The following is a 24,007-nucleotide window of genomic DNA, read 5'->3' on the forward strand; positions in this document are numbered from 1 at the left end:
CTGTCCTCTGTGGCTGCTTCTACTTAAATAAATGACAGTAAAATGAAAGAGAAAGCATTCCGATCCTTTTTTAAGCAAAATGATCAGTTCAGCAACACTAAATTTACATTAAATGTCCTATAATTCAAAATTATCTGATCATGTAAAACTAACATGTACTTAAAGTGTGACACACAATCTATAGCTCAAAGATTTATATAACTAGGCATTACATTGTGTGTTTTTCTATATAGGTATGCTTTTACACTATTGGCGACGTGTTTGGGATCAGTGCTGAAAAATGAACATATTGCAATTCATGTTTTCCAGATGGCCCCTATGCCTTTCTATGTTCATAATTCCATAAATTTGGACAAGATTCCCAACACCACTGGCTAAAATGCAGCCCTAATGCAGCCCTTTGCTGGATTTTTTCCCTAATTTGTAAGGACATTAATTTCAGATACTCTTCATCTACTGAACTATACTTTTTTTATTTGTTTTTTAAGGACACACTGCACACCATGCTGAGATATACCAGGTTTCGACTCCCAGTGCATTTTCACAGTAATGCATACACAAATCCAGAGTATTTGTGCTAGCATTTAGCAAAATAAGCATTTCTCAACTGATTAGAAGATTTTCTTTAAAAAGTATTATATGTAGTCGCAAATGCTGTTAAAAGCACTTTTTTGATTCTGTAAAAATACAGATTTATAGAATAGAATAGAATAGAATAGAATTCAACTTTATTGTCATTGCACATGCACAGGTACAGGGCAACGAAATGCAGTTTGCATCCATCCAGAAGTGCTTAGTGATATAGATATATTACAATATATATTAGCAATAATATAGATATGTAAGTATATTACAGAAATGGGTCTATTATGTTATAATGTACACGGTATGAAGTATGTTGTGAATATTCTATAACTATAAGTATGTACAGGCTGTAGTGAGTACAAGCTATGTACAGGATATGGACAGGATATAAATATGAAAAACTATACAGAATATGAAATAAATAACTTTATGTCTGTCAAATTGTGTTATCTTTGGCATTATTCAGATTCAAGTAAAGAAATAAGAATAAATGATGTGGTTTTATGATAAACTGCTAGTAACAAACTCTATAAAGATAAAACACCTTTAGGTTTTTTGGCTAAATTGTCTTTTATATGCAGACACAACCTTGTTAGGTGTCGTTTTTATGCTTACATTATTCATATGTCAGTGTTTAGTGGCTAAAACGTAGAAACGTTCCTCTGAAAGGGTTTGGTATAAGAACAGGGCTGAAAATGACCTTTTTTTTAAAGAGAAAAAGTGAAAATCTCTAAAAGCGTGGAGAACTATTTCTCAAAACTACTATCAAAGACAGAAATCAGGTTCTTTGGAAGTAAAATATAAAGAAATGATGGTTGGCTGAAGACTTCTGCACAGCACTGCGCGTTACTTTCGTGTTTTTTTTTTTTTTTGTTTTTTTTAACAAATACATGTTTCATCCGGGAAGCGGACTTTGTTCTCAGGCATGTTACATTTTAACGTTAGGCTCTTTACGCCTTTTTTCCCAGGCGCTGACGCTTCCTTACGCATGCGTAAAACCAGTTGAAGAATACGTAACTGGCGTAACGTTCACGAGCCAGGCTAGCGGTGAAGGGTTTTGTGGGTCATGGGGGAGGAAGGTAAATAAAAGCGGGGAGCTAATAGCACTCAGCGACTGGTTTCGGACGGTTACTGGAAAATTTATTCGGACGGAGGTGTGAGAGCGGGACAAGAGGGGACATACCGCCGGAGTGAGGGACTGTCGCTCGGATACAGCAGCAGCTGTCGGCGGTGAGGTGAACAGTATGCTTCCCTTCTATTCATGCTTCTTCGCTGGGTGCACACTACGGGAGTGATCTCTGCACTGGCCCTACTGCAGCTAGCCAGCTAGCCACAGCTGATATTTTTTGAGTTCCGGACGGTCGTGAGCGTCCTCCGTTTCCCTTTAGGTTTCATGAACCGCACGCTGGTTACATAAATAACACAGAGTATCGCTTATCGAGCTAATGTTGCTGTTTGTAGCTGAAGCTGCAGTTAGCTCCGATCAGCTCTATTTTATTACACAGTGCTCCCAGAAAGGTAACAATGCAGGCAGGTGTGTTTAGTTGATATCTATAACTAGTGGACTATGTGTGACAAAGGCAACCTTCGCCTATTCCTATCGTCTCCGTGGATTTGTAGTCAATAAACAGGTGTCATAATGGCCCGTCTTTGGTAATGTGTGTATTAATATCTCTGTCTGATCCTCTTACTTTGACCCTAATCATAATACAGCAGCCATTTGAAGCGGTGGGACTAAAGTAGCCTTTAAATCTTCAGCCTAGACAGCAAGAACAACAGTCCACCTGTAAGGTGTTGTGTAATAGTCACTGAAGAGTTTTTAGGTAGACGCTCACATGCGAGATTAGGAAGGGAATTCATTTTTATGTTCCTCCTCTCCAGGGAGGTCAGCATGTGTAATTGATAGGGGTCATTGAAGTACAGCAGCAGAGTTTCATACATCTGGGACTACATTTCAGAGTGAAACAGTGTCACGGTATTGTTTATTATTTTGCTTTTAAATGTTTAGGTGAGTAATCATCAGATGGAGCAGGATCAGTTGAAATGTTTGCAGTTTATATAGCTGTTATTTTAGACCTGATATGGAGTGTTGTGCAAACATGCTGCTCTTCATTTCGTTATATTTTGCTTCACAGAGGAGCCAAACATTCTTGTAATATATCAAAGTGGTCTTGAACACTTCTCAAGTTCTCAAGGCTTTCTGAAGGTATTTTTATTTAGATATCGGTTGTTTTGTTTCTTTTCTCATTCATTTTTAGCTCAGTAATTGTACCTGACCAATTTTTTATTTTAGTCTCTTAACACTGACCCACTATCCATCATTCAAGCATATAAAAGGCACTTAACACAAGCAATGTACCAGTCTTGTGTCAACTATAGTACAAGCAGCTGGAAGAATCAGGAAAAAATCCATGAAGAACCTGGTGTCAGTGGAAAAGGCTGTGGTATGCCAAATTATGCAAGAACTTGATTGAAAATCAGTGGCAGCAAATCTTAGAATGATGAATCCAAATTGAAATTTTTGATTCAAACTGTCGTCAGTGTGGTACAACGGTGAGTATGAACCTTTTCCTCCCTTTCAGGCAGTGGTGCTGGGATCTTGTTAGAATTGATGGAATTTTAAACACAGAATATCCATCAGATTTTGCCATTTGGAAAGCATCTGTTTGACAGCAGCTTAATTCACTGCCTGGATAGCAAAACACTTATCAGTCATGGATTGTCCTCCCCAGAGCATCTACCTCAAAATGATTGAAGCAGTTTGGGATCGTCTTGACAGAGAACAGAACAAAAGGCAGCCAACGTCCAAAGAGGAGAACTTATCCTGAAGACTACTTAATAAAATTATAAGAAAGCTTGCATAACAAAGTTTCAAATATTAACTTTAAAGCTCATTAGAGTAGTACAAATCTTGTTGGTGGGTGTTTGTTTTTGTTTTTTTCTCAGCTTATATTCTATAGTTCAATGCATGTTTGCACATTTCAATAAATCATGTATAAATAAACATGTATTTTCAATTTTCCTAACAAAATATAAAGAAATGAGGGGTGGCTCAAGAGCTTTTAACAGTAATGCATACACAAATCCAGAGTATTTGTGGTAGCATTTATCAAAATAAGCATTTCTCAACTGATTAGAAGATTTGCTTAAATAAAATAGTATTACATGTAGTCAGTGTGTTAGTATAGTGATGCTGATGTTCTTTATCTTCGTAAACGCTCTTAAAAGCTAAAATCTCCTGAACGTACCAGATGAGTTAAGTGAAACATGCTGTGGATGCCTGTGCCTGCTGAGCCATCATATTCTCATTATTAATGGTTCACTAAGAGCCAGAAGATGAAATGAAAAACAGCAGATGGAGCTTGAATTTGTGCGCGTTTCATGAGGCTATTTGAGCAGCCTGAAGATTTCGCTCGGCCTGTCAGCTGTTAAAGGGGTCAGGAAATTGAATAATTATTTTTAGATGTGATGGAAGGGACACAAAACAATGTGAAGGACTAACTGAACTTAAAATTACTCTCTGGTGCCGAATAACAATAATAATAATAATAATAAAAAAAAAAATCTTTCAGGGTTGAATATGTCGAGTGTTAAAAATTAAAACATTTTATATTTTGGGGGATGGTTTTTCAGTTATTGGTGCATAACTGTTTAGTTTCTCTAATATTTAAGTGTCTAATTAGAAATTGGACCTCATACTGGATGCTTTAGGATCTGCGACTTTTAATTGTTCCATTGAGGTGCTTCACTCTACATAGTCCATTGCATGACTATCACAGTAAAACTAAATATGAAAAAAGAAAATAAATGGTAATAGATAAAATGATAATTGGATGGCATGGTGGTGCAGTGGTCAGTGGTGCCATCTCTAAGCAAAGTGGCCTTGAATCCACCTGCTGACTGGAACCTTTCTGTGTGGAGTTTGCATGTTCTTCATGGTAAATGGTAAATGGCCTGCATTTGTATAGCGCTTTACTTAGTCCCTAAGGACTCCAAAGCGCTTTACACTACATTCAGTCATTTACCCATACACACACATTCACACACTGGTGATGGCAAGCTACATTGTAGCCACAGCCGCCCTGGGGCGCACTGACAGAGGCGACACATCGGTGCTGTGGTTAGCCGCTGTTGCCTCACAGCAACGAGGTCCTGGATCCAGGTCTCCTGGAAGCACCCCATTCCAAAGACGCACATGTTGGCTTAACTGGTGATTTAAAATTGGCGTGAAGGGTTATCTGTTTCTGTGTTAGCTCTGTGAGAGAGGAAGAATGTGGATGGCTGGATGGCTTACCCAATGCAGGGTCATAGAGTAGGCGTAGAGCCTTTTCCAGCTGATGCCGAGCGGGACACAAAAAAGCCTGCACATTAGGGAAAAAGAAAGACTAGCTACAAAAGTATTTTACACTCATACAATTAGAGCAGGGCAATATGACCAAAAATATTTATCACGATATACATTTGAAAATTTGTGATAACGATATAACTGACGATATAATTGACACTAGACAAAATACTTTACAACTCCGCAACTTTATTAGTGCAAAAAACCCCATCAATGTATTTTCACTTAAACAAGCAGCTGTTTTTTTTATGTGCATTAAAGTTATATAAAAATGTAACAGTGCAAATGCAAATTCCTTGCTGACAGTTTAACCAAAAGGCATTTCCAGTGGAAATTAGCTGACATATCCTCAACATAACCATGTATAATATCCACAAAACTTAAGAAGAGGTTATACACACACAATATGGTAATATTATGTTGAAGCACAGTACGTATCACTCCGCGAGGCTCCTGCCTACGATAGCCGTACTAAAACATTTGACTGATTTTCGAGCGCCGTGCACATAAAATCGTTTTGAGGTCAGTAAACACAACCAGAATTCATACATAAGGCACACGGGATTATAAGGGGCACTGTCGATTTTCAGAAAAATCAAAGGATTGATTTTAAGTGTGCCGTATTTTCCAAAAAACACGGTAATAACGACGGCCTGCTAGCATGCTCTACAAAAAAATTGTGCTTTGTTGTGTATCTAACGGACGAAAGCCAAACCAGTTCCACACCACTGAAGTTGCAGCATTTTTACAAACCAATTCTGGTTCATCCGTTTCATTCAACGATCCACTTTCGCCCCTCTCATTCTGCGTCGCCGCCATGTGCATATGTAAACATAGGCACTGCGCATGCGCGTTTTACCCATATTCTATTGCGACATTTCATTTTCCTATCGTTGCCCAAAATTACACCGGTATTACCATGAACGGTATGATATAGCCCAGCCCTACATACAATAAATAAAACCAACTAAAAATAAATGTATAGAAAATGTATTTTGTTTTAGGGTTTCTCACTGAGGAGCATTTAGTGTAGATGTTTAGTCGGACTGGAATTTCTTAATGTTTGTAAGACAAGTATTTGTATTATATCTGTTCTGATCTGTCACCAACAAAAGGAACAAAAACAGTGAAACTAATAAAACCTAAACTGAAAACTTTACATGGGGAAAAAAAAAAAAGTAAACAGTCAAAACTAAAGTAAAACAAGCCAACCCATTTGGGGAAACTTAGTGAAGCTAAGCTGAAGACAAAATAAAACTGTAATAAGTCTCTTCTCATAGCAATACTTTTCTTGAACACAGACTGAATATGAGTGGTTCATTTATGGCTCTTCTTCTCAGTTTGCAGGTGGTCTTATTGGGTTTGCCTCATCCTTGTGTTGCCATGGCGATGCGTGAGTTGGTGGAGGCAGAATGCGGGGGAGCCAATCCCCTCATGAAGCTGACCAGTCACATGACCAAGGAAGGGGGGCCATGGCAGAACGCCACAGCACCTCCAGTGAGTATTTTGTAAGACATCAGGCCCTGAGCTCTGTAGTCTACACGATATGCTTAGAAGTTTGGGGTCACTTAGAAATGTCCCTGTTATTTTTCAGTCTCTTTATTGATTTTTAGCAAACTTTGGCTTTGAGTTTCAACATTAAATTAATAAACACTCATTTTTATCTGTGAGGAAGAGCCTGATATTCTTTTTTTATTTTTTTTATTTAAGGCAACAATAGACTATACTTAAGCTTTCCTTTTGTAACTTTATAAAATAAAATGTAACAAATAATTACATTCAAGAGTTTCAATTTGCTCAGTGGTATGCATTAGGGAAATAATACCTGACAACAAAATTTATTTGCATTTGTTTCATTTTATCTCAGAGTTTTTCGGATGTTTCATTCATACCCAAGCTAGTTTTTTCTTTTTCTGTGTGGAGATGACAAAAAATGGGGATACTGTTATCAAATAATACTAATCAACTTCCTGACAAAACTTTGTTACTTTAAAAGTAATAAAGCTTTCCAGCAATTCCTTCTGCTTCTTTTTACATAACATCTCTGCTACCAAACAAACAAATGAGAGAGAACCTGCCTCATCTCGTGGGAGCTTTTCAGTCCTGACAGGAGATTCTGGTTAAGTAACAAACATAATTAAAAGTAGTTGGTGTAGCAGGTGTGAAAATACCATTAACAGCTGTAGCTTTGCTCTTGGGTTCGTCCATGTTCTGTTACTCCTGCTAATGAGGGGCCCTTGTTTGCATGACGCACAGCAAAGTAATTACAGAACAACATAAAACTGAATTCAAGTAAGTAAAATTTTACTAATATTGGATCTTTCAAGATAAAAATCACAAAGTACCTCACAAAAAAAATGCTAGAACATCAAAACAAAAGACGAAAATATGAGTACTCAGGTATTTGTCCATGTGGAGCTCTGAAAGTCAAAACCAGAATCTTAATAATAACAATAACAATTTCCGATTGCGCGTGCAACTCTCCATCTGCGTGGACATGAGAGCAGATGTCCTTAAAAGTGCTCAAAATGGACTGAAGCTAGAGCAAGGCCCCAAAACAGAACCCTGTGGCACACCGTAGACAAGAGACAAGGAAAAGAACCTGAACTAAGAAGCAGCCACAGAAAAGGAACATTTATGCAGATACTGACAGGTATTATGATCTGCTCCAGAGGAGAGCCCAGATTCTTATCCTATTGAGAAAATTGAGGTGGTCGCCATTGTCAAAGACAGAAGGCAAGTTCTTCATCAGCAAAACAGAACATTACCCTGCACCCACTTTGCATCGAGATGCTTATAGAAATGCTCCTTCTTATGAGTAACTGATCGAGCTTTTTGAGTCAGGATCTGAACAATATTTCCTGGATCCATGCTTTTAACTTAAAATGCAGAAACTGTATCAAAGCATACAGTAAATGTGTAAGAGTGCCTCTGCTACAAGAATACAAGATTTAACACAATCTGTTGTAGGGCTGTAAATTTAAGAGTATATCTTTCCTTTTAATTAGAAAATCTAACACTGTTCTCTGTCGCCCTTGTTATATAGCAGTTTAAGAGCTAATTGGCCTTTAAAAAATATTAATGTTAAGTTCCAGAATTTTATGTGCAGTTGGCATCAGGCTACAGCAAAAGCACTAGTGTTGCTTTTGCAATAACTTTTCTTTATATATTTTCAAGCTCCCTGTGACCTTTATCTCTGGAGCTGCTTGATTTAACATTTTTGTGCAAAACATTTTGCTAATAGATACCACACTTCATTATTATTTTTTGCAGATTCATCCCACTCCCATTGAAATTGCAACTGAGGAAGATGTAAGTGCTTTTCTTTCAATTTTAATGATTTGCTCTAAGACTGTACAGTATATACTTCAAGTTTATACCCTAAAGCCAAAATATTTAGGTTTCCTCAGCATGTACTCTAATCATTAAGAGTTACCATTAGATTTTATATAAAATGAATGTTTTTGTTCTAGCTCGTTAATGAGTTCCTTCAGGAACCTCCACGCCCTCCACAGACCTTTGACATGGGTCAGCTGCTGGAGGAAATGCAGCAGATTGACCAGCAGAGCTACAGACAAGCTCCACAGAGAGGTGCTCTTCATCATTATTTGATGAAGTTTAAAAGATTTTCTAAACCTTTTTTCCAGTAAATTTGAACTTCTTTGTATTTCCTTGTCATAGCTCCTGATGTGGCAGCGCTGGCCCTCTCTGGTGACTGGGTGGAGGAGTTCCTCCAAGGCTCTGATTCTGCCTCCGCCCCGGGGCTCATCGCGCTCGGCGATGCCGCAGATGCTGATTGGACGAAAGAATTTATTGCCGAGGCAGCAGGTATGTTTTGTTTTCATTGCTTTTCTTGGCCTTCTGCATTTTTTGCATAATGAGCAAATCATCTTTCTGCCGTTATCATCACTCTGTCTCATATCATCACGTTTTTTTGCTCAAATCAGAGTGAATATCTTTAGGGCAAAGTCTTCATAGTGTAGCTGTTCTGACTCATGAACTCTGGACAGTGTCAGCAGAATTGCATCCAAGCTTCTTCCAAGGTTGTCCTTTCACACATGTAGCACAAAGCAAGAGATGATCTACTTTAAAATTTACTCACTGCTAAAAATAACCTGTTTGTTGAGAGTGCTGAGAGTCCACCGAATGATTACCTGCACTGTTCTCACACGCGTTCAGGCACAGGGTGTTTAAAAGGGAGCTGACAGTTATAAACCATTTAATGTCCGATCCAGCAGAATCAGACGTTTGAGTTCTCACATGCAGCTCTGTTAGGCGTCTACAAAGGTTTTTGGTTTTTTTTGGGTTTTTTTTAGGCGCACTGCATGGGTGAAAACAGCTTATGTCATTATTACATGTTTGCTGTGTTTTTAATTTTTCAATTTCTCTCATTTTTAGATCCTGGCCGCTGGGCAGAAGAGTATCTGGAGCAGTCTGAGGAGAAGTTGTGGCTGGGGGATCTTGGAGACAAAGCAAATGAATGGTGAGCAGGGGATAGAGCCGGGGGGTGGAAGGGGGTTACAAGCACTGCATTACATGTAGAAAATGTAGGGTAGACATGTGAGGGAGAATCAAGGAGGACAAGAGTGCTGTTGGCAGAACTTAAAGCACTTGAAAAACTGTGATAATTTTCTCTTCTTGGTGAGTGAATTTTCTGTTTAATTGTTAAACATTTAACCTGATATTCTCTTGTCTGACAGTGTTGAGTTAATCCATTAAATCTCTGGTAGAAGTCAGTGAAGCAGATGAACATGAAGTGAAAGCTGATTTAAAGAGTCCTTGTATAATCATCGTTGTGCACTGGGCTCTAAATACGAGAGTGTAAAATGCAGTTTATATTTGAAGTGATTTGTTCCAACCTACAGTACTGTGCAAAAGTCTTGAGCCAGCCATCATCATTGCTTTATATTTTATATTCTATGAAATATTGGAAATGGGTGTCATTGAAACATCTGTAAATATACATTGAAATACAGAATATAAGTTGAAAATCGTGTGTACAATTCTAATATGCTTGAAAAGCAGTATTTGCTATGACTAACTTCATTCTTCACCTTATTGGTACAAAAATAAAACTATTTTATGTCGAAATGAGTGAAAAAACAGCAAATGATCAAAGAAAGGCTTTGAAAGACCTTCAAAAACCCTGAGAACTATTGTTCTAGACCACTTTAAAACATCATGGGAAAGTCTTACTCAAGACCTTCTAGTTTTATAGCATTAAATTTATGTTTTCTTTTGTTTGTTTTTTTTATTGTTAATCTGACAGGACTAAGGAGTATCAAGCAGAAGACGAGCTGAGGCAGACAGCCAATGAGCTTGTCTCAAAGGTTGATGACCCAAAGTTACAAAACACAGAGGTGAGCAGTGTGTCATTGTGACACCGTAATACACATCATTTCCTTTTACATGTCTATCACCATGTTCTTTCACTTTTTTCTTTAACTCTTTTGTAGAGTAGGTCCTTGAGACTGTAGCATGTGGTGCACAGATGATTTTTGTGGTTTTTAATGGCTTTTGTCTCAGTGTGGGAAGAAAGTTGCTGGTTTGGGAAGAAACTAGCATTACTGGTGTAAAACTGATGAATTAGTAATAGTAAATGCCTTTTTTTTTTTTTGTTGTTGTAATTTGTTTTTTGTTGTTGTGTAGTTCCTGCGATTCATTAGGCAAATTGGCGAGGGCACTGTGACAGTGGAGAGCAAGACAGACAAACAGCTCACAGATAAAGCTCAGGCCGAGAATGCTCAGAACTGGGCCTCCAACCTCAACCAGGTACGAGTCGCAGCCCACTGAGGAAAGGATGGTTACAACTGTGAACGCTGTATGTTGGGGTAGAACACTGGTTCACTGTTGCCCAGTATAGGCTAAGCCTTGTGACTCATCACCCCAGTATCTGTTGCAGTGTAAAATTTTCCACAAATGTAACCAGAAGCAGCCACCAGTCTGCTTGTAATATGAGTCTCCAGGCTGCAGTGTTGCAGATGGAATTTGTTTTTGCAGAGAAAGGGCTCTCATAACTGTCAGCTTCTCCTCTTGAGCATTTAGATTTTAATGTGCACGACCAAGATTTGGGGTTTTCCCATCTTGACGTGATTTTCCTTTCGTTCTGGATTTCACAGAAGGTGCAACTTCATTGCTTTGTATTCGATCAGTTCAGGCAGTAAAAGGCTGATGCCAGATCGAGTTTCTCTCTAAATGTATTTCTCTACAAGACGACAGATACAAAAGTATGGAGGCGTAATCCTTTCACTTGACTGAATTAATGAGAGATTTTATAATCCCAAAGGAGCCTTATTGATTTGAAAGCTTGATTTCTTGAGCTATAATACTGCTGCAGACTGTTTGTCTGCTGGATATTTCATGTTTCTCTTAGATCAGTTGAACCAATATGGCTTCAGGATGTAAGACGATGCATCTCAAATGCATTCAGACTGGCTAAGTGGTGACTCAAGAGACAAAGATTCCAGTACCTCCCAATGTTTCCAGCATAAACCAAGAGGAAACTGTATTAACAAAGCATGGGGCATTACTGCTTATGAAATCAAGGTTTCAAATTAATAGAGGCTCTTTTGGGATTTTAAGGTCCGTCACAACAATGTTTAACTGCTAACTTAGCTATCATGGGGGAAAGGTGAGGTATACTCTGAACAGTTGGTTTTTAAGCTGTATCTTTGATCCAGAAAAACAAGACAAAATAATTAGTCAAGTAAATGCATAACATTTCTGACTGCATTCAAAAATACACACAACCCCCCCAAAAATATAGATCAGAGTTAAATATCTTTAACCCACAAGTGACTAAAATGACCAAATAGGTTCTTTAAAAAAAAAAAAAAAAAATATATATATATATATATATATATATATATATATATATATATATATATATATATATGGGGTGCAACGATACACAAAATTCACGGTTCGGTACTTTGGTGTCACGGTTCGATATTTTTTCGATACAAAAAAAATGTTCATGCCTTTTTAATTTGTCATTTATTAAAATTATAAATATATATTTTAACACAAAAGTACAGTTTTTAAATTTAACCCTAACCCTTGTGCGTGTTGTTTTTTAGCTCGTCATATTGCAGCCACAGAAATTCTTTTGTCCATGAAACCATAAAGCTGCACTTTCTTTTTGCCTTATAGTCTGATTTGTCATAACTTCTCCGTTTTGTGGTAAGCTTTTCTTTGGCTGTCACTTCTTCACCCTGACCTGTCTTATTTGGCTCAGCAGAACTAAAATATATATCTGTCTGTGAAGGTTCTCAATCATCCAGGTCATCGTAGTGAAATATATATCCTGCCGCACTCACATAAGCTCAGCGATTCTCTGCGCGATCAACCTCTCACATGTTTAAGCTTGCTGCGGGAGATTTCACTTGTCATGTTTGCATAGTAAGCTAACAATTAATAAGACTATGTCAGAGGAATTGGTGCACAAATTATCATCACTCACAGATCAGTGCTGTCGCTCTCTATACACAGTTCGCGCGATTGCAAAGTGAAAGCAAAAAAACAAGCGCAAATTCAAACACGATTTCAATATGTCACATATTGACAGTGGCTCACCCAATGACATAATTACCCAGCTACATTTCTGAAAGAATGCAAAAGCATTGACATATATTTTTCCTTCCTACAATAGCCCGACAGGCAGGGCAGAGATAGCCCCGGGACGTCGGGCTAGCGATATTGCGAGCCCTGTATCTGATTGAGGAATCACTCATCTTTGGAAAAGAGAGTTTATTACAGAGAAATGTCTCTTTCCAAAATAAAAGCTATACTATCCGCTTCTTCTGGGCTATATTCTCAGCAGCATAAGGAGAATCATGTGCTAACAGCTGTCTAAATGACTCGGCTAAAGTTAGTAGCATGCTTGTTGTTTTTGTCTTTGCACTAGGATGATGTCGGTGTAAATGTGCAGTCATATTCGTTGTGTTCCCACTAGTGCTTTCAGGTTAATCTCGTTGAAATAACCTTAACGCCACAACACGGCAAATCTCCGTTAACGAGCTACCCTATACAGAGGGGCTAGACGGCCAACACGTTAACGAGCTAACTGCGCTAACACACTAGCTCCCACCCATGTAATTGAGCATTGCATGGCACATCCAACATACTGTTTTACTTTAGTCCATGACTCGCTTACCTTCAGGGTCATACGTCACATGAAAACCAAAATAATTCCAAACGCCAGATCTGAATGAGGGTGGGGAGGTCCACTTCTGTCTCGCTAGCTTGCCCTGCGCTCTTCCTTCTGACCATGCTGTCTGTGTTGAGTGCTCAGTGAATCTGCGTTGGACTACTCCGCCTAGGCTGCACTCTCGAGCCTAGGCGGAGTAGTCAAATGCAGATTCACTGAGCGCTCAACACAGACAGCATGGTCAGAAGGAAAGTTGATAAAATAAATTACAAATTTTGTATTGTTCTTTTTTTTTTCTCCCCTTTGGTTTTCTTTCTTTCTCTCCCCCTCTTTCTTTCATTCTTTCCCCCTGTCCTATCCCACAGTCATGTCTGTCCCGTTTGCAACTGAAAATAAAATAAATTCATAATTATAATAAAGGTCAATCAAATGGACCAATATGATGATCCACTTAAAATAAATCCTCTTGGCATCTTTCTTGGCCTCAAGACAACAATTCTGATGGCTATAGATCCAAACGGGACACAAAAAAAAATATCAATATCGATACGAATATCGTTGCACCCCTAATATATATATATTAGGGGTGCAACGATATTCGTATTGAACCGTTTGATACAGTGCTTTCGGTTGGGTACGCATATGTATCGAACAATACAATTTTTTTTCAATTTTTTTTTTTTGTAATTTATTTTATCAACTTTCCTTCTGACCATGCTGTCTGTGTTGAGCGCTCAGTGAATCTGCATTTGACTACTCCGCCTAGGCTCGAGAGTGCAGCCTAGGCGGAGTAGTCCAACGCAGATTCACTGAGCACTCAACACAGACAGCATGGTCAGAAGGAAGAGCGCAGGGCAAGCTAGCGAGACAGAAGTGGACCTCCCCACCCTCATTCAGATCTGGCGTTTGGAATTATTTTGGTTTTCATGTGACGTATGACCCTGAAGGTAAGCGAGTCATGGACTAAAGTAAAACAGTATGTTGGATGTGCCATGCAATGCTCAATTACATGGGTGGGAGCTAGTGTGTTAGCGCAGTTAGCTCGTTAACGTGTTGGCCGTCTAGCCCCTCTGTATAGGGTAGCTCGTTAACGGAGATTTGCCGTGTTGTGGCGTTAAGGTTATTTCAACGAGATTAACCTGAAAGCACTAGTGGGAACACAACGAATATGACTGCACATTTACACCGACATCATCCTAGTGCAAAGACAAAAACAACAAGCATGCTACTAACTTTAGCCGAGTCATTTAGACAGCTGTTAGCACATGATTCTCCTTATGCTGCTGAGAATATAGCCCAGAAGAAGCGGATAGTATAGCTTTTATTTTGGAAAGAGACATTTCTCTGTAATAAACTCTCTTTTCCAAAGATGAGTGATTCCTCAATCAGATACAGGGCTCGCAATATCGCTAGCCCGACGTCCCGGGGCTATCTCTGCCCTGCCTGTCGGGCTATTGTAGGAAGGAAAAATATATGTCAATGCTTTTGCATTCTTTCAGAAATGTAGCTGGGTAATTATGTCATTGGGTGAGCCACTGTCAATATGTGACATATTGAAATCGTGTTTGAATTTGCGCTTGTTTTTTTGCTTTCACTTTGCAATCGCGCGAACTGTGTATAGAGAGCGACAGCACTGATCTGTGAGTGATGATAATTTGTGCACCAATTCCTCTGACATAGTCTTATTAATTGTTAGCTTACTATGCAAACATGACAAGTGAAATCTCCCGCAGCAAGCTTAAACATGTGAGAGGTTGATCGCGCAGAGAATCGCTGAGCTTATGTGAGTGCGGCAGGATATATATTTCACTACGATGACCTGGATGATTGAGAACCTTCACAGACAGATATATATTTTAGTTCTGCTGAGCCAAATAAGACAGGTCAGGGTGAAGAAGTGACAGCCAAAGAAAAGCTTACCACAAAACGGAGAAGTTATGACAAATCAGACTATAAGGCAAAAAGAAAGTGCAGCTTTATGGTTTCATGGACAAAAGAATTTCTGTGGCTGCAATATGACGAGCTAAAAAACAACACGCACAAGGGTTAGGGTTAAATTTAAAAACTGTACTTTTGTGTTAAAATATATATTTATAATTTTAATAAATGACAAATTAAAAAGGCATGAACATTTTTTTTTGTATCGAAAAAATATCGAACCGTGACACCAAAGTATCGAACCGAACCGTGAATTTTGTGTATCGTTGCACCCCTAATAAATAAATATATATATATATATATATATATATATATATATATATATATATATATATATATATATATATATATATGAGAGATGATGTTGTTTTATTCAGTCATTCTGTATCCTGAAAAGGTTAGGTTTAGTCTCAAGACTAAGTCTTGCCATTTTAGGTTTGTGATCCATAGTTTGCTGCAGAACATTACAAGTGTGTAATGTAGAGATTAGAAGGGAAAACTACAACAAAATCAACACATATAATATTTAAAATGCACATATATTCAGTTATATGTTATTCCTGCTATATTAATGGGCTAATTCCTGAAACAAAAGTTCTAGAAGAAGTCTATTTAAAAATTCTTAGTCTAAAGCATTATACAGCACAAAGAAATATACCACTGAGGGCATAAATGAATCATGTAATTGGAAAGTTAAAAATACTCTGCAAAGCAGCAAATTACTCAATTTTAGAGATTTACATAATTTCCTTAGGGATTTTTAAATTATTCTGATTAAAAGAGTATAAATAAGAAGGTTTGGGTTATTTTATTTTATTTTTTGTACCTCCTAAATTGGATCTAGAGATTGATTTGTTAGTAACTATTTTTTTTTAAATTTTATTTTATTTATTTTTTTATTTACTAATTTTTACTAATCTAGTCAGAATTTGGAGAAATTGGGTGTTTATACTTCTGCCTTGAATCTATGATGTTTTTACTTTTTACTGTGAAGCTCTATGCTGTAACCATGTATCTCCATAAATGCATCATCAACACAGTCTCGTTTACTGGCGCCGTTTGGGCTTAAGCTTCTCTGGCTACTTCTTCTGTTGCCATTTTTTTTCAAATCGACTGTAAGAGAGGGGATCTTGGTTGCAAAAAACAAACCAAAAACAATTACCTCAAGAAGGTTCCTGTGACAAAGTCTGACTGTGAAACTGCTTGTTTGACAGGTGGTTAGCCAGTGAGTGTGCAGGTTCATACCAATGATAATCCTCTATTTTAAAAGATAGCATCACTATCATCATCATTTGTTTAAATTCAGTATGACCCAAAATAAGTGACTGGGCCCATGAACTCATCAGGAGAGTGTTTACACAGGTCAAGACAGGAAGATTGGGGTTTTTTTTAGTAGTTTTGCAACTACTGCTATCGCCATCTGGTGGCCTCCAGATAGAATGCAGGTGTAAGACGCTTGAACGTTGACTTTGTGATCTGTGTTCCCCCAGCTAGTGTTTGGGTAAGGAAATTGCAGAGCATTGCAGGAACACCAGGGATAGATGCACATGCTGGCAGCAGGAGCTGCACCGTAGGCTCTAAATAGATTCAACGCAGAAGTATAAATTAAGCTATAATCTGTACTTTAATTTAATCTTTTGTAAGTCCAAAATTTGACCTGATATCTCAGTTTGCTTTTTTCTGCTTTACATCTGTTTCGTGTTCTTTTCCTGGCCTAAATGGCTTCCACATTATGTTGTGCATGTGTAGCTGTCAGCCATATTCATGCTACATTATGATTACATCTATGCCATCGCCCTCTAACTCTGAATTGTGCTTTTCCTATTTTTTTTTTTTATTTTGTTATTTTTATTTTTTTAACCTGCCTTTGGATTCTTGGCTTACCATTACCTTCATTAACACCTGTTATTCATCTGCTCCTCTTGATACTTCAAATTACTCCTTTTTTGCCCACCCCTCCAAAAAATTTGTAAAAATCCTCCATACCAACTCCTCCTCTTCCTCGAAACATTGTCCCGTTCCCTACTGCCACCCCTCCCTCCGTAGTTCCTGATGAAGACGGGGGGAGGGAGTCTTCCCCTGGAACCCCCAGAGATGAATCAGAAGATTGACAAAGTAAAAGCTAAACAAGCAGAGCAGTGGGCCAGAGTCGTCAGGCAGGTACGACCTCTGTGGTCACGGCAGCTATCCATGTTTTATTTTAAGCTGCAGTTGTAGTTACTTATTTGTATGTTTTGCTACCAGTGTTAACAATTTCGATCTTACCCATCCATTCAGATAGTCTCAGATTTCCTGCATCTAGTTGCTGTTTAGTGCTTTTACTGTCTCAGGAGAAAACTGGGAGTTAATTAGGAAGGAGATAAAGGAAGCAGTACGAGAAAAATGGTTTCTTCTGTGTTCTTCCACCTTTCATTTCTTTACTCCTTCACATTCACTCCCCTCTATATTTTTCCTCTCTGAATGCCCCGGTTCTCCCCTTCTAATAACAGTTTTCTCAGCCAGCGCATACAGATTCCTATCAACCACTGCCATTGCTCTTCATTGTTATTCAGGTGTCAGAGGAGTCAGCTGAAGCCTGGGTAGATGAGTTCGCTACATCAGGACCTGATTTTCAACAAGCGAAAGCCGCAGTGGAGGTGAGGCAAGAGTCTGTGACAATAAAAACCTTCAACCCAAAGCCAAGTATAATAAGTAGTATTGTAGAGGTTAAAGCACTGAGTGTCATCGGAGTTGAGGTTTGAAAATGGAAACTTTCCTGAATGATTGGCATGACGGTGCCCTTGATTTTTTTTTTTTTTTAAACACCCACAAACTTAATCCTGTTTAAGGAACGAAAAAAATATAGGGCCATCCTATAAGGCATCATCGATGCAGCAGCGTCTTCCAGTTGAAAAAGGTCAAAGTTATCTCCAATACGCTGTGAAGTAATGATGCGTGTCTGTCATTTTGTCAGAGTGATGTGGATTTCTGGGAGAAGCTGCAGCAGGAGTGGGAGGAGATGGCGAAGAGAGATGCAGAGAGTCATCCCTGGCTGTCTGACTTCGATCAGCTACTCAGCACTTCTTACGACAAGGTATCCGTCAGCCTGCTCAGAGCAGGCGTCTGCTGCTATCTGTTTTGTGTTGCAAGATTTCAGCATTTTTGCGCATACAGCTGTCATGCACAATGTCTAATGTGCTCCTGTGTTTCATATACCCTATTAAGTACTAATTAAAATCATATACACACACAAGTTCTCTGAGCAGTTTCAATGTTTTCCTTGTTTTCATTTGCAGGGCTATCAGTTTGAAGAGGAGAACCCCTACTTATCACACCCGGACCCTTTGTCAGAGGGATTGAAGAGGATGGAGGCAGGGGACATCCCTGGTGCCGTCCGGTTCTTTGAAAGTGCTGTGCAGAAGGAACCAGACAACCAGCTGGTAAGACTCTGAAAGGCTGTGTTCTCATTTGCATTACACTTTTTTTTTTTTTTTAATTCTTAGAACATCCTGTTATTACTTAATATAACATTGTGGGCCAAAAGGTCTCCCTACTTCTAATTTTAGCCATGTTTTTCTCCTGCTTCCAACAGAAGGCCCTTGAAATAATACCATGTGTCTTTTTTTTCCCCCATTAAATTGCAGGCTTGGCAATATCTGGGAACCTGTCAGGCAGAGAATGAGCAAGAATTTGCCGCCATCAGCGCCCTCCGCAGGTCAGTAGTCAAAGTTGACTAAAACATGTAGTAAAACATGTAGTTGTTGTTATTATTATTATTATTATTATTATTATTATTATTATTATTACTCTAGATCTGGGTGTTGTCTCTTGTCTATAGTTTTTGTATCTGTAAGCATATAAAACACATTTTGCATATTAAAAAAATGTGTTTTTCCACCACAGAGTCTATGTTAAAGTGAGGATCGATTTTTGTTAAGACCTTTTTAAATGCATACTAATGTGAGTGTCACCTCAAAAGAAATATTTTCAACCAGGAAAGCACCTCCATATTTTAACACTTGTCGTTGCAAATAAGAGTTTCTTTGCCAAATGAATAGTCGTGTTTTTTCTGTCTGACTACTTCTTTTTATTACCACCATTCTTCCCATAGGTGTATAGAGCTGAAGAACGACAACCTGACTGCCCTCATGGCGCTGGCTGTCAGTTTCACCAATGAGTCACTGCACAGGCAGGCCTGTGAGACTCTTCGTGACTGGCTAAAGCACAATCCAAAATACCACTCTGTTTGGGAGCAGAGTGAGCGCGAACGCTCCAAAGACAGCTCCAAAGAAAGGGAGAAGGACAGAGAGAGGTTCGGGTCATTGCTGCCAGAGTGAGCATCACGCACGTTTAGGAGAATACAAAGATACCTCTTTCTCTTTGCCCTTTCCTTATTGCTTTTCCCTTGTGCAGGTCTTTGTTTACCGACGTCCAGTCCATGTACCTGCAAGCAGCCAATGTTGACCCTACCCAGGTGGACCCTCAGCTTCAGTGTGGTCTCGGCGTCCTCTTCAACCTCAGTGGAGAGTATGACAAGGCGGTGGACTGTTTCAGCGCTGCTCTCTCCGTCACTCCACAGGTTGGTGAAGAAGCCTTTGTAGAAATTCCAATGGCTTCATGTCATGTGCTCAGTTTCTGAGCTCTTTCTTTGTTTTTCTGTCCCCATAAGGACTATCTGCTGTGGAATAAGCTGGGTGCCACGCTAGCCAACGGAAGCCGCTCAGAAGAGGCTGTGGCCGCCTACAGGAGAGCACTGGAACTGCAGCCTGGCTTCATACGCAGTCGCTATAACTTGGGAATCAGCTGTGTAAACTTAGGGGCACATAGGTGAGACAACAGTGCTGTTTTGATGTGTATTTTGCTAGAGAGTCTTGGCATGTAAAGAAGTAAAATCTTTAGATTAAATGCATAATCCTCCTGAAGCTGGTTTTTATGATAGGGGAGTGTCAAGGTTCACAACCTTACCACTGATGACCTGAGTGTGGCTCTCTTAACAGAACAGTTTTCTGATAGATGTGGAATTAGTCCAGCAGTTTACATTTAGATAAACTTTTAAAAAACATGTTATGTGAAATCAGCATTTGATATACCCTTTTCAAATTGTCTTAAACACACTGACATTCTGCTGCTTACATACACATCAAATGCGTTCTGTGCCTTTTCAAATTCTGTCAGATTGCTACTTTTGAACTTTAGCAATTTTATGCTGCTTCCCAGATGTTTTTACCTTCCACTAGGGTGCTGTCTATAGTTAAATCTGCCTCCTAGTGGAAGGTATTTTATAGCCCCTTTTCCATTAGTACCTACTCCGATCAACTCAGCACGGTTCACCATGCTATTCAGGGTTTTCCATGAGGCCATAGAAACTGGTACCAGGTACTTTATTAGTACCTGCTCAGCCAGGGTTTCAAGCGATTGAAGCAGGTACTAGAAGTCACGCTGCATGCCACCGATTGGCTCGTCAGTAGCATCACTCAATGAGTCATAAGTGCATCTCGTTCACGAAAATTAAAACTGCCATTTTTGAAACCAGCAACGAGGGAAATGGCTACAAAAAACCGCAGTGTTCCCCGAGTTTGACAAAAAGCCACAGACCGAGCAGTAGGTATATTCTTGGCTCAATGTCCACCTTTGTTGTAGCGTTCGTGTTGCATATTAATTACGTTGCAGGATGCCCAGACGCATTGCTATGGCAACAAGCGCGCGCACTGGGTTGTAATGGAAAACCAGTCGATCCGAGTCGTAGCGATCTGTGGCAAGTAGATCAGAGTAGCTACTAATGCAAAAAGGGCTTATGTGATACAGCTAGACCACACACAAAAGATGCTACACTAGACCAGACGTGCAAGAAATCTAATAAATCTCACAAAGGTTTGTGCTGATGATGATTGACATTCACTTTATAAGGTATACCTTCAGCGAGGTGCTGGAAACATTCCTCAGACATTTTCGTCTGTTTCGAAATGATTCCCTGACATCCCAGAGGTGCTGTATTGGATTGTGATCTCTGATCTCTCGTCAGCAGGTCATCTTCGCCATGTCTAAAAAGCTAAATGTTGCTGCCATTTGGCTGATTAGATATTTGCCTTATACAGCGCTTAACCAGGTGTACTTAATAAAGTGGCCACTAGAGTGTACACCAGTGAGAAATGGACCTTAATTTGCAAAAGTGAACTTAGTTTACACAAGTTTTTTTATTACTGTTGTCTGTTCAGGTTGATATCAGCACATTGCAGATTGAACATAAATCCATCCTGTTCACTTTTTTAACTCCACAGAGAGGCAGTGGAGCATTTCCTTGAAGCTTTATCTCTCCAGCGCCAGGCTATAGAGGATGGAGCGAGAGCTCCAAGGGGTCCCGGAGGAGCTGCGGCCACTATGATGTCCGACAATATCTGGTCCACCCTGCGCATGGCTCTCAGCATGATGGGAGAGAGCTCTCTGTACGCCGCGGCCGACAGGCGAGACTTGGACACCTTGATGGCTCATTTCTGCCAGAGAGAGGTGGATGGTGGGACTGAATGAAAACCTGCCAGGAGAGGGCTCATTGAGTGTGAATGTTTTTTGCTGGGAGGTAAATGTATGAGTGACTGAATGAAGCTGATTGAATGGAGGAATGAAGGGGACATGGTACAGCTAACGGTTAAAAGAAGATGATCGAGGAACACACTGTGAAGTGATCAAAGTGCTCATCATCATCATCATCATGTGTACATGTGTGTTTAAAAGTGTTGCAGTATCAGGCTTCACCTGTAGAGAAGCAGGCAGCAGTAATCCAGTCACGAACTGTTTCACACGTTCAGCAGTCACTGGATTTCCTCCTTTGTTGATCAAGAGAACCAGACTGAATGATTTTAACTTGAAAATCTTTCTCAGAGAAGAAGAGAAACAAGAATAAACATGGTTTAATCACTAATCTGTTCACCATCCAGCAATGTTAGTTTGTGTTAAGACACTCAGTCCTCTCCCTGTCTTTATTCACAGTTTGGTGGCCTCTGAGTTTATTATTACTGTGTTGATGTTGTTCCTACAGCATCTCGTTAACTTTGCTTCAGGACCACCATTGCAACCGGACAATCACATTGTTGTATTCGCTTCACAACTTGGGAACAAGATGTACACAAGAGTCTGGTAGGGACAACGCTGTGGTTCATGAATGGGTGAAACATAAGACTTTCACCCAGGAGACTGAGGCTTGTAGTCCTTGTTCATTTGAGACTTAGTTGACTGCTTTTCATTTTGAAAAGTATTTACTTCAGTCACTTTGGTTAGGTGTATAAAATGATCATATTAGAACTTAGTGAAGGCAAGCATCTTTTTTTCCCTCCCCCCTCAGGTGCAAAGCTAAGCTAGTGTTTTGTACACTACAAACCCTGTTTTATCAATTCACATGCCTCTTCATACAAAGGACTGGATGAGCCAGGGATCTAACCAGGCCTTCCAATTCGCAGACGACCCGCTCTACCTCCAGAGCTGCAACCATCCCTGATTGCAACGGTGTGATTGATCAGTGATGGTCCTGATGGAGGAACAACACAGCAGTTATCAGATGTGTGTACTCTCTGCGGTTATGTATAATCAAGGTACAAGACCTCTGACATTAAAGAGTGCTGCTTATGATCCAAGGTGCTCAGCAGGCGGAAGGATTACAGATTATGCCATTGTAAAGTAGAAATACAAGTCATAAGTGCTACAGCTCTTTTTGTTATACTTTATTTAATTTTTTAGTAATCATTATCATGCCAGGATAATGAACTGCTAACCAGCGGGACTGTTACTCAAATGATAAGGTGTGTGTGTGTGTGTGTGTGTGTGTGTGTGTGTGTGTGTGTGTGTGTGTGTGTGTGTGGGGGTCGGGTGAGAGACATTATGTCAATGAGAGTGGCTTTTCTGGGTTCCTGTGCTCTTTTTCATATTGCTCCTGTAAAACTACTTGCTTCATTGTAAAATAATGCTCTATGCCATACTGTGTATTGTAACATAATTGATGCACTATAATTGTTTTCAGGCTACTTATATCCTGACAGCAATGTTTAATATAATATTCAGCAATAAAAGCTTTGATTCCAGACATCTGTTATTATCCTTTTATTTCAATTTGGACCCCCTCTTGTTGGTATATGGGTTGTTTCATGGTCCTATCGACTAATTTGCAATTTAAATGTTTAGACTAAATTAGATTTTCATATTATAGAGCAAGATGGTTTTATCAAAATGTCAGCTCTAAGAAGTGGGAAGACTTGCCAAATCAGCAGGGCATTGCATTTAAAGTTTCCTCAGAGTTAATAATAAGGATTTTAATTTGTTTAACATGTTTTTTTGTTTTTTGTGAGTAATGCAAAATTATTAAAACTTGTGAAATACAAAATGCTGTGGCTTGGGAGGTAGTGCAGGTCATCTGGTCTACAAGTTTAAGGATCTTCATGCAAGATACTGATCCCTGAGTGGGCCTGATGCACACTGGAGTGTGTGCTAATGTTAGTTTAAAAGTGCTTATGCATAGAAACAGTTTGCATGAATTGGTGAATGAGCCTTGTAATAAAGTGCTTTGAGTGCTCAGCACTTAATAAAGAACAGTTAATTTACCAAAAAGTGATTTTATTTATTTATTTATTTTTGGGGGGTAATTCTATAATTTTTGTAGTGGTTTGGTTTTTTGGGTTTTTTTTAGTGCATACACTTAACAACCACTTGATTAGGTACACTTGCAGACTCTAATATGACCAGTGATATAGTACAGCCTGAAATCTTCAGAGCTCATACCAATGACGTTGGCTCATTCATTTAGGTTTTTGTTGAGGTTGTCAGGAAAAGTAACCTGATTTCATGATTACTTGCATTACATTTAATTCAGTTCCTATGTTTGTTTGTTTGTTTTAATCCACTTCCCTAACATACAGGTACTCAAAGTAAAAAATCTAAATTTAAATGCTTTAAAAAATTTATGCTAAATCTATCTGGAAATCTGAAGGGTTATATCAAGCATTGTTTTTACCTTTGACTATCATTAT

The 24,007-nt window shown here is 39.1% G+C and overlaps 1 protein-coding gene across 7 annotated transcripts; it reads left to right on the forward strand.

The window, feature by feature from the left end:
• Window positions 1–1,673: 1,673 nt before the first annotated feature.
• Window positions 1,674–23,067, forward strand: pex5 (peroxisomal biogenesis factor 5). Of its 7 annotated transcripts, XM_085471668.1 has the most exons (17): window positions 1,674–1,815; window positions 6,271–6,427; window positions 8,204–8,242; window positions 8,404–8,521; window positions 8,612–8,758; window positions 9,329–9,413; window positions 10,200–10,290; window positions 10,580–10,702; window positions 17,064–17,177; window positions 17,570–17,653; window positions 17,971–18,090; window positions 18,293–18,436; window positions 18,641–18,711; window positions 19,108–19,329; window positions 19,410–19,575; window positions 19,666–19,823; window positions 21,275–23,067. In XM_085471668.1, exons 2-17 carry the CDS (start codon window positions 6,314–6,316, stop codon window positions 21,519–21,521), a joined length of 2,043 nt encoding a protein of 680 aa, XP_085327794.1. In that variant the 5' UTR covers window positions 1,674–1,815; window positions 6,271–6,313; the 3' UTR covers window positions 21,522–23,067. The 7 variants fall into 7 exon arrangements, with proteins under 7 accessions (XP_085327794.1, XP_085327792.1, XP_085327793.1 ...); XM_085471666.1 differs by lacking the exon at window positions 17,064–17,177; XM_085471667.1 differs by lacking the exon at window positions 17,064–17,177 and having other exon boundaries at window positions 1,748–1,820; window positions 6,278–6,427.
• The last annotated feature ends 940 nt before the right edge of the window (window positions 23,068–24,007 follow it).

Source organism: Copadichromis virginalis, linkage group LG11 (assembly GCF_057382275.1).
Source record: "Copadichromis virginalis isolate Kocher_CV1m ecotype Utaka linkage group LG11, C_Virginalis_male_GT1.1, whole genome shotgun sequence".
NCBI classification, from domain to species: Eukaryota; Metazoa; Chordata; class Actinopteri; order Cichliformes; family Cichlidae; genus Copadichromis; species Copadichromis virginalis.

What these genes read in the sequence shown, in the direction of transcription:
- pex5 (XM_085471668.1), top strand. Translation starts at nt 6,314, where the DNA reads ATGGCGATGCGTGAGTTGGTGGAGGCAGAATGCGGGGGAGCCAATCCC. An exon ending in ATTTATTGCCGAGGCAGCAG is followed by an intron (nt 8,759 to 9,328) that starts GTATGTTTTGTT and finishes TCTCATTTTTAG; the next exon opens with ATCCTGGCCGCTGGGCAGAA. An exon ending in GGGCCAGAGTCGTCAGGCAG is followed by an intron (nt 17,178 to 17,569) that starts GTACGACCTCTG and finishes ATTGTTATTCAG; the next exon opens with GTGTCAGAGGAGTCAGCTGA.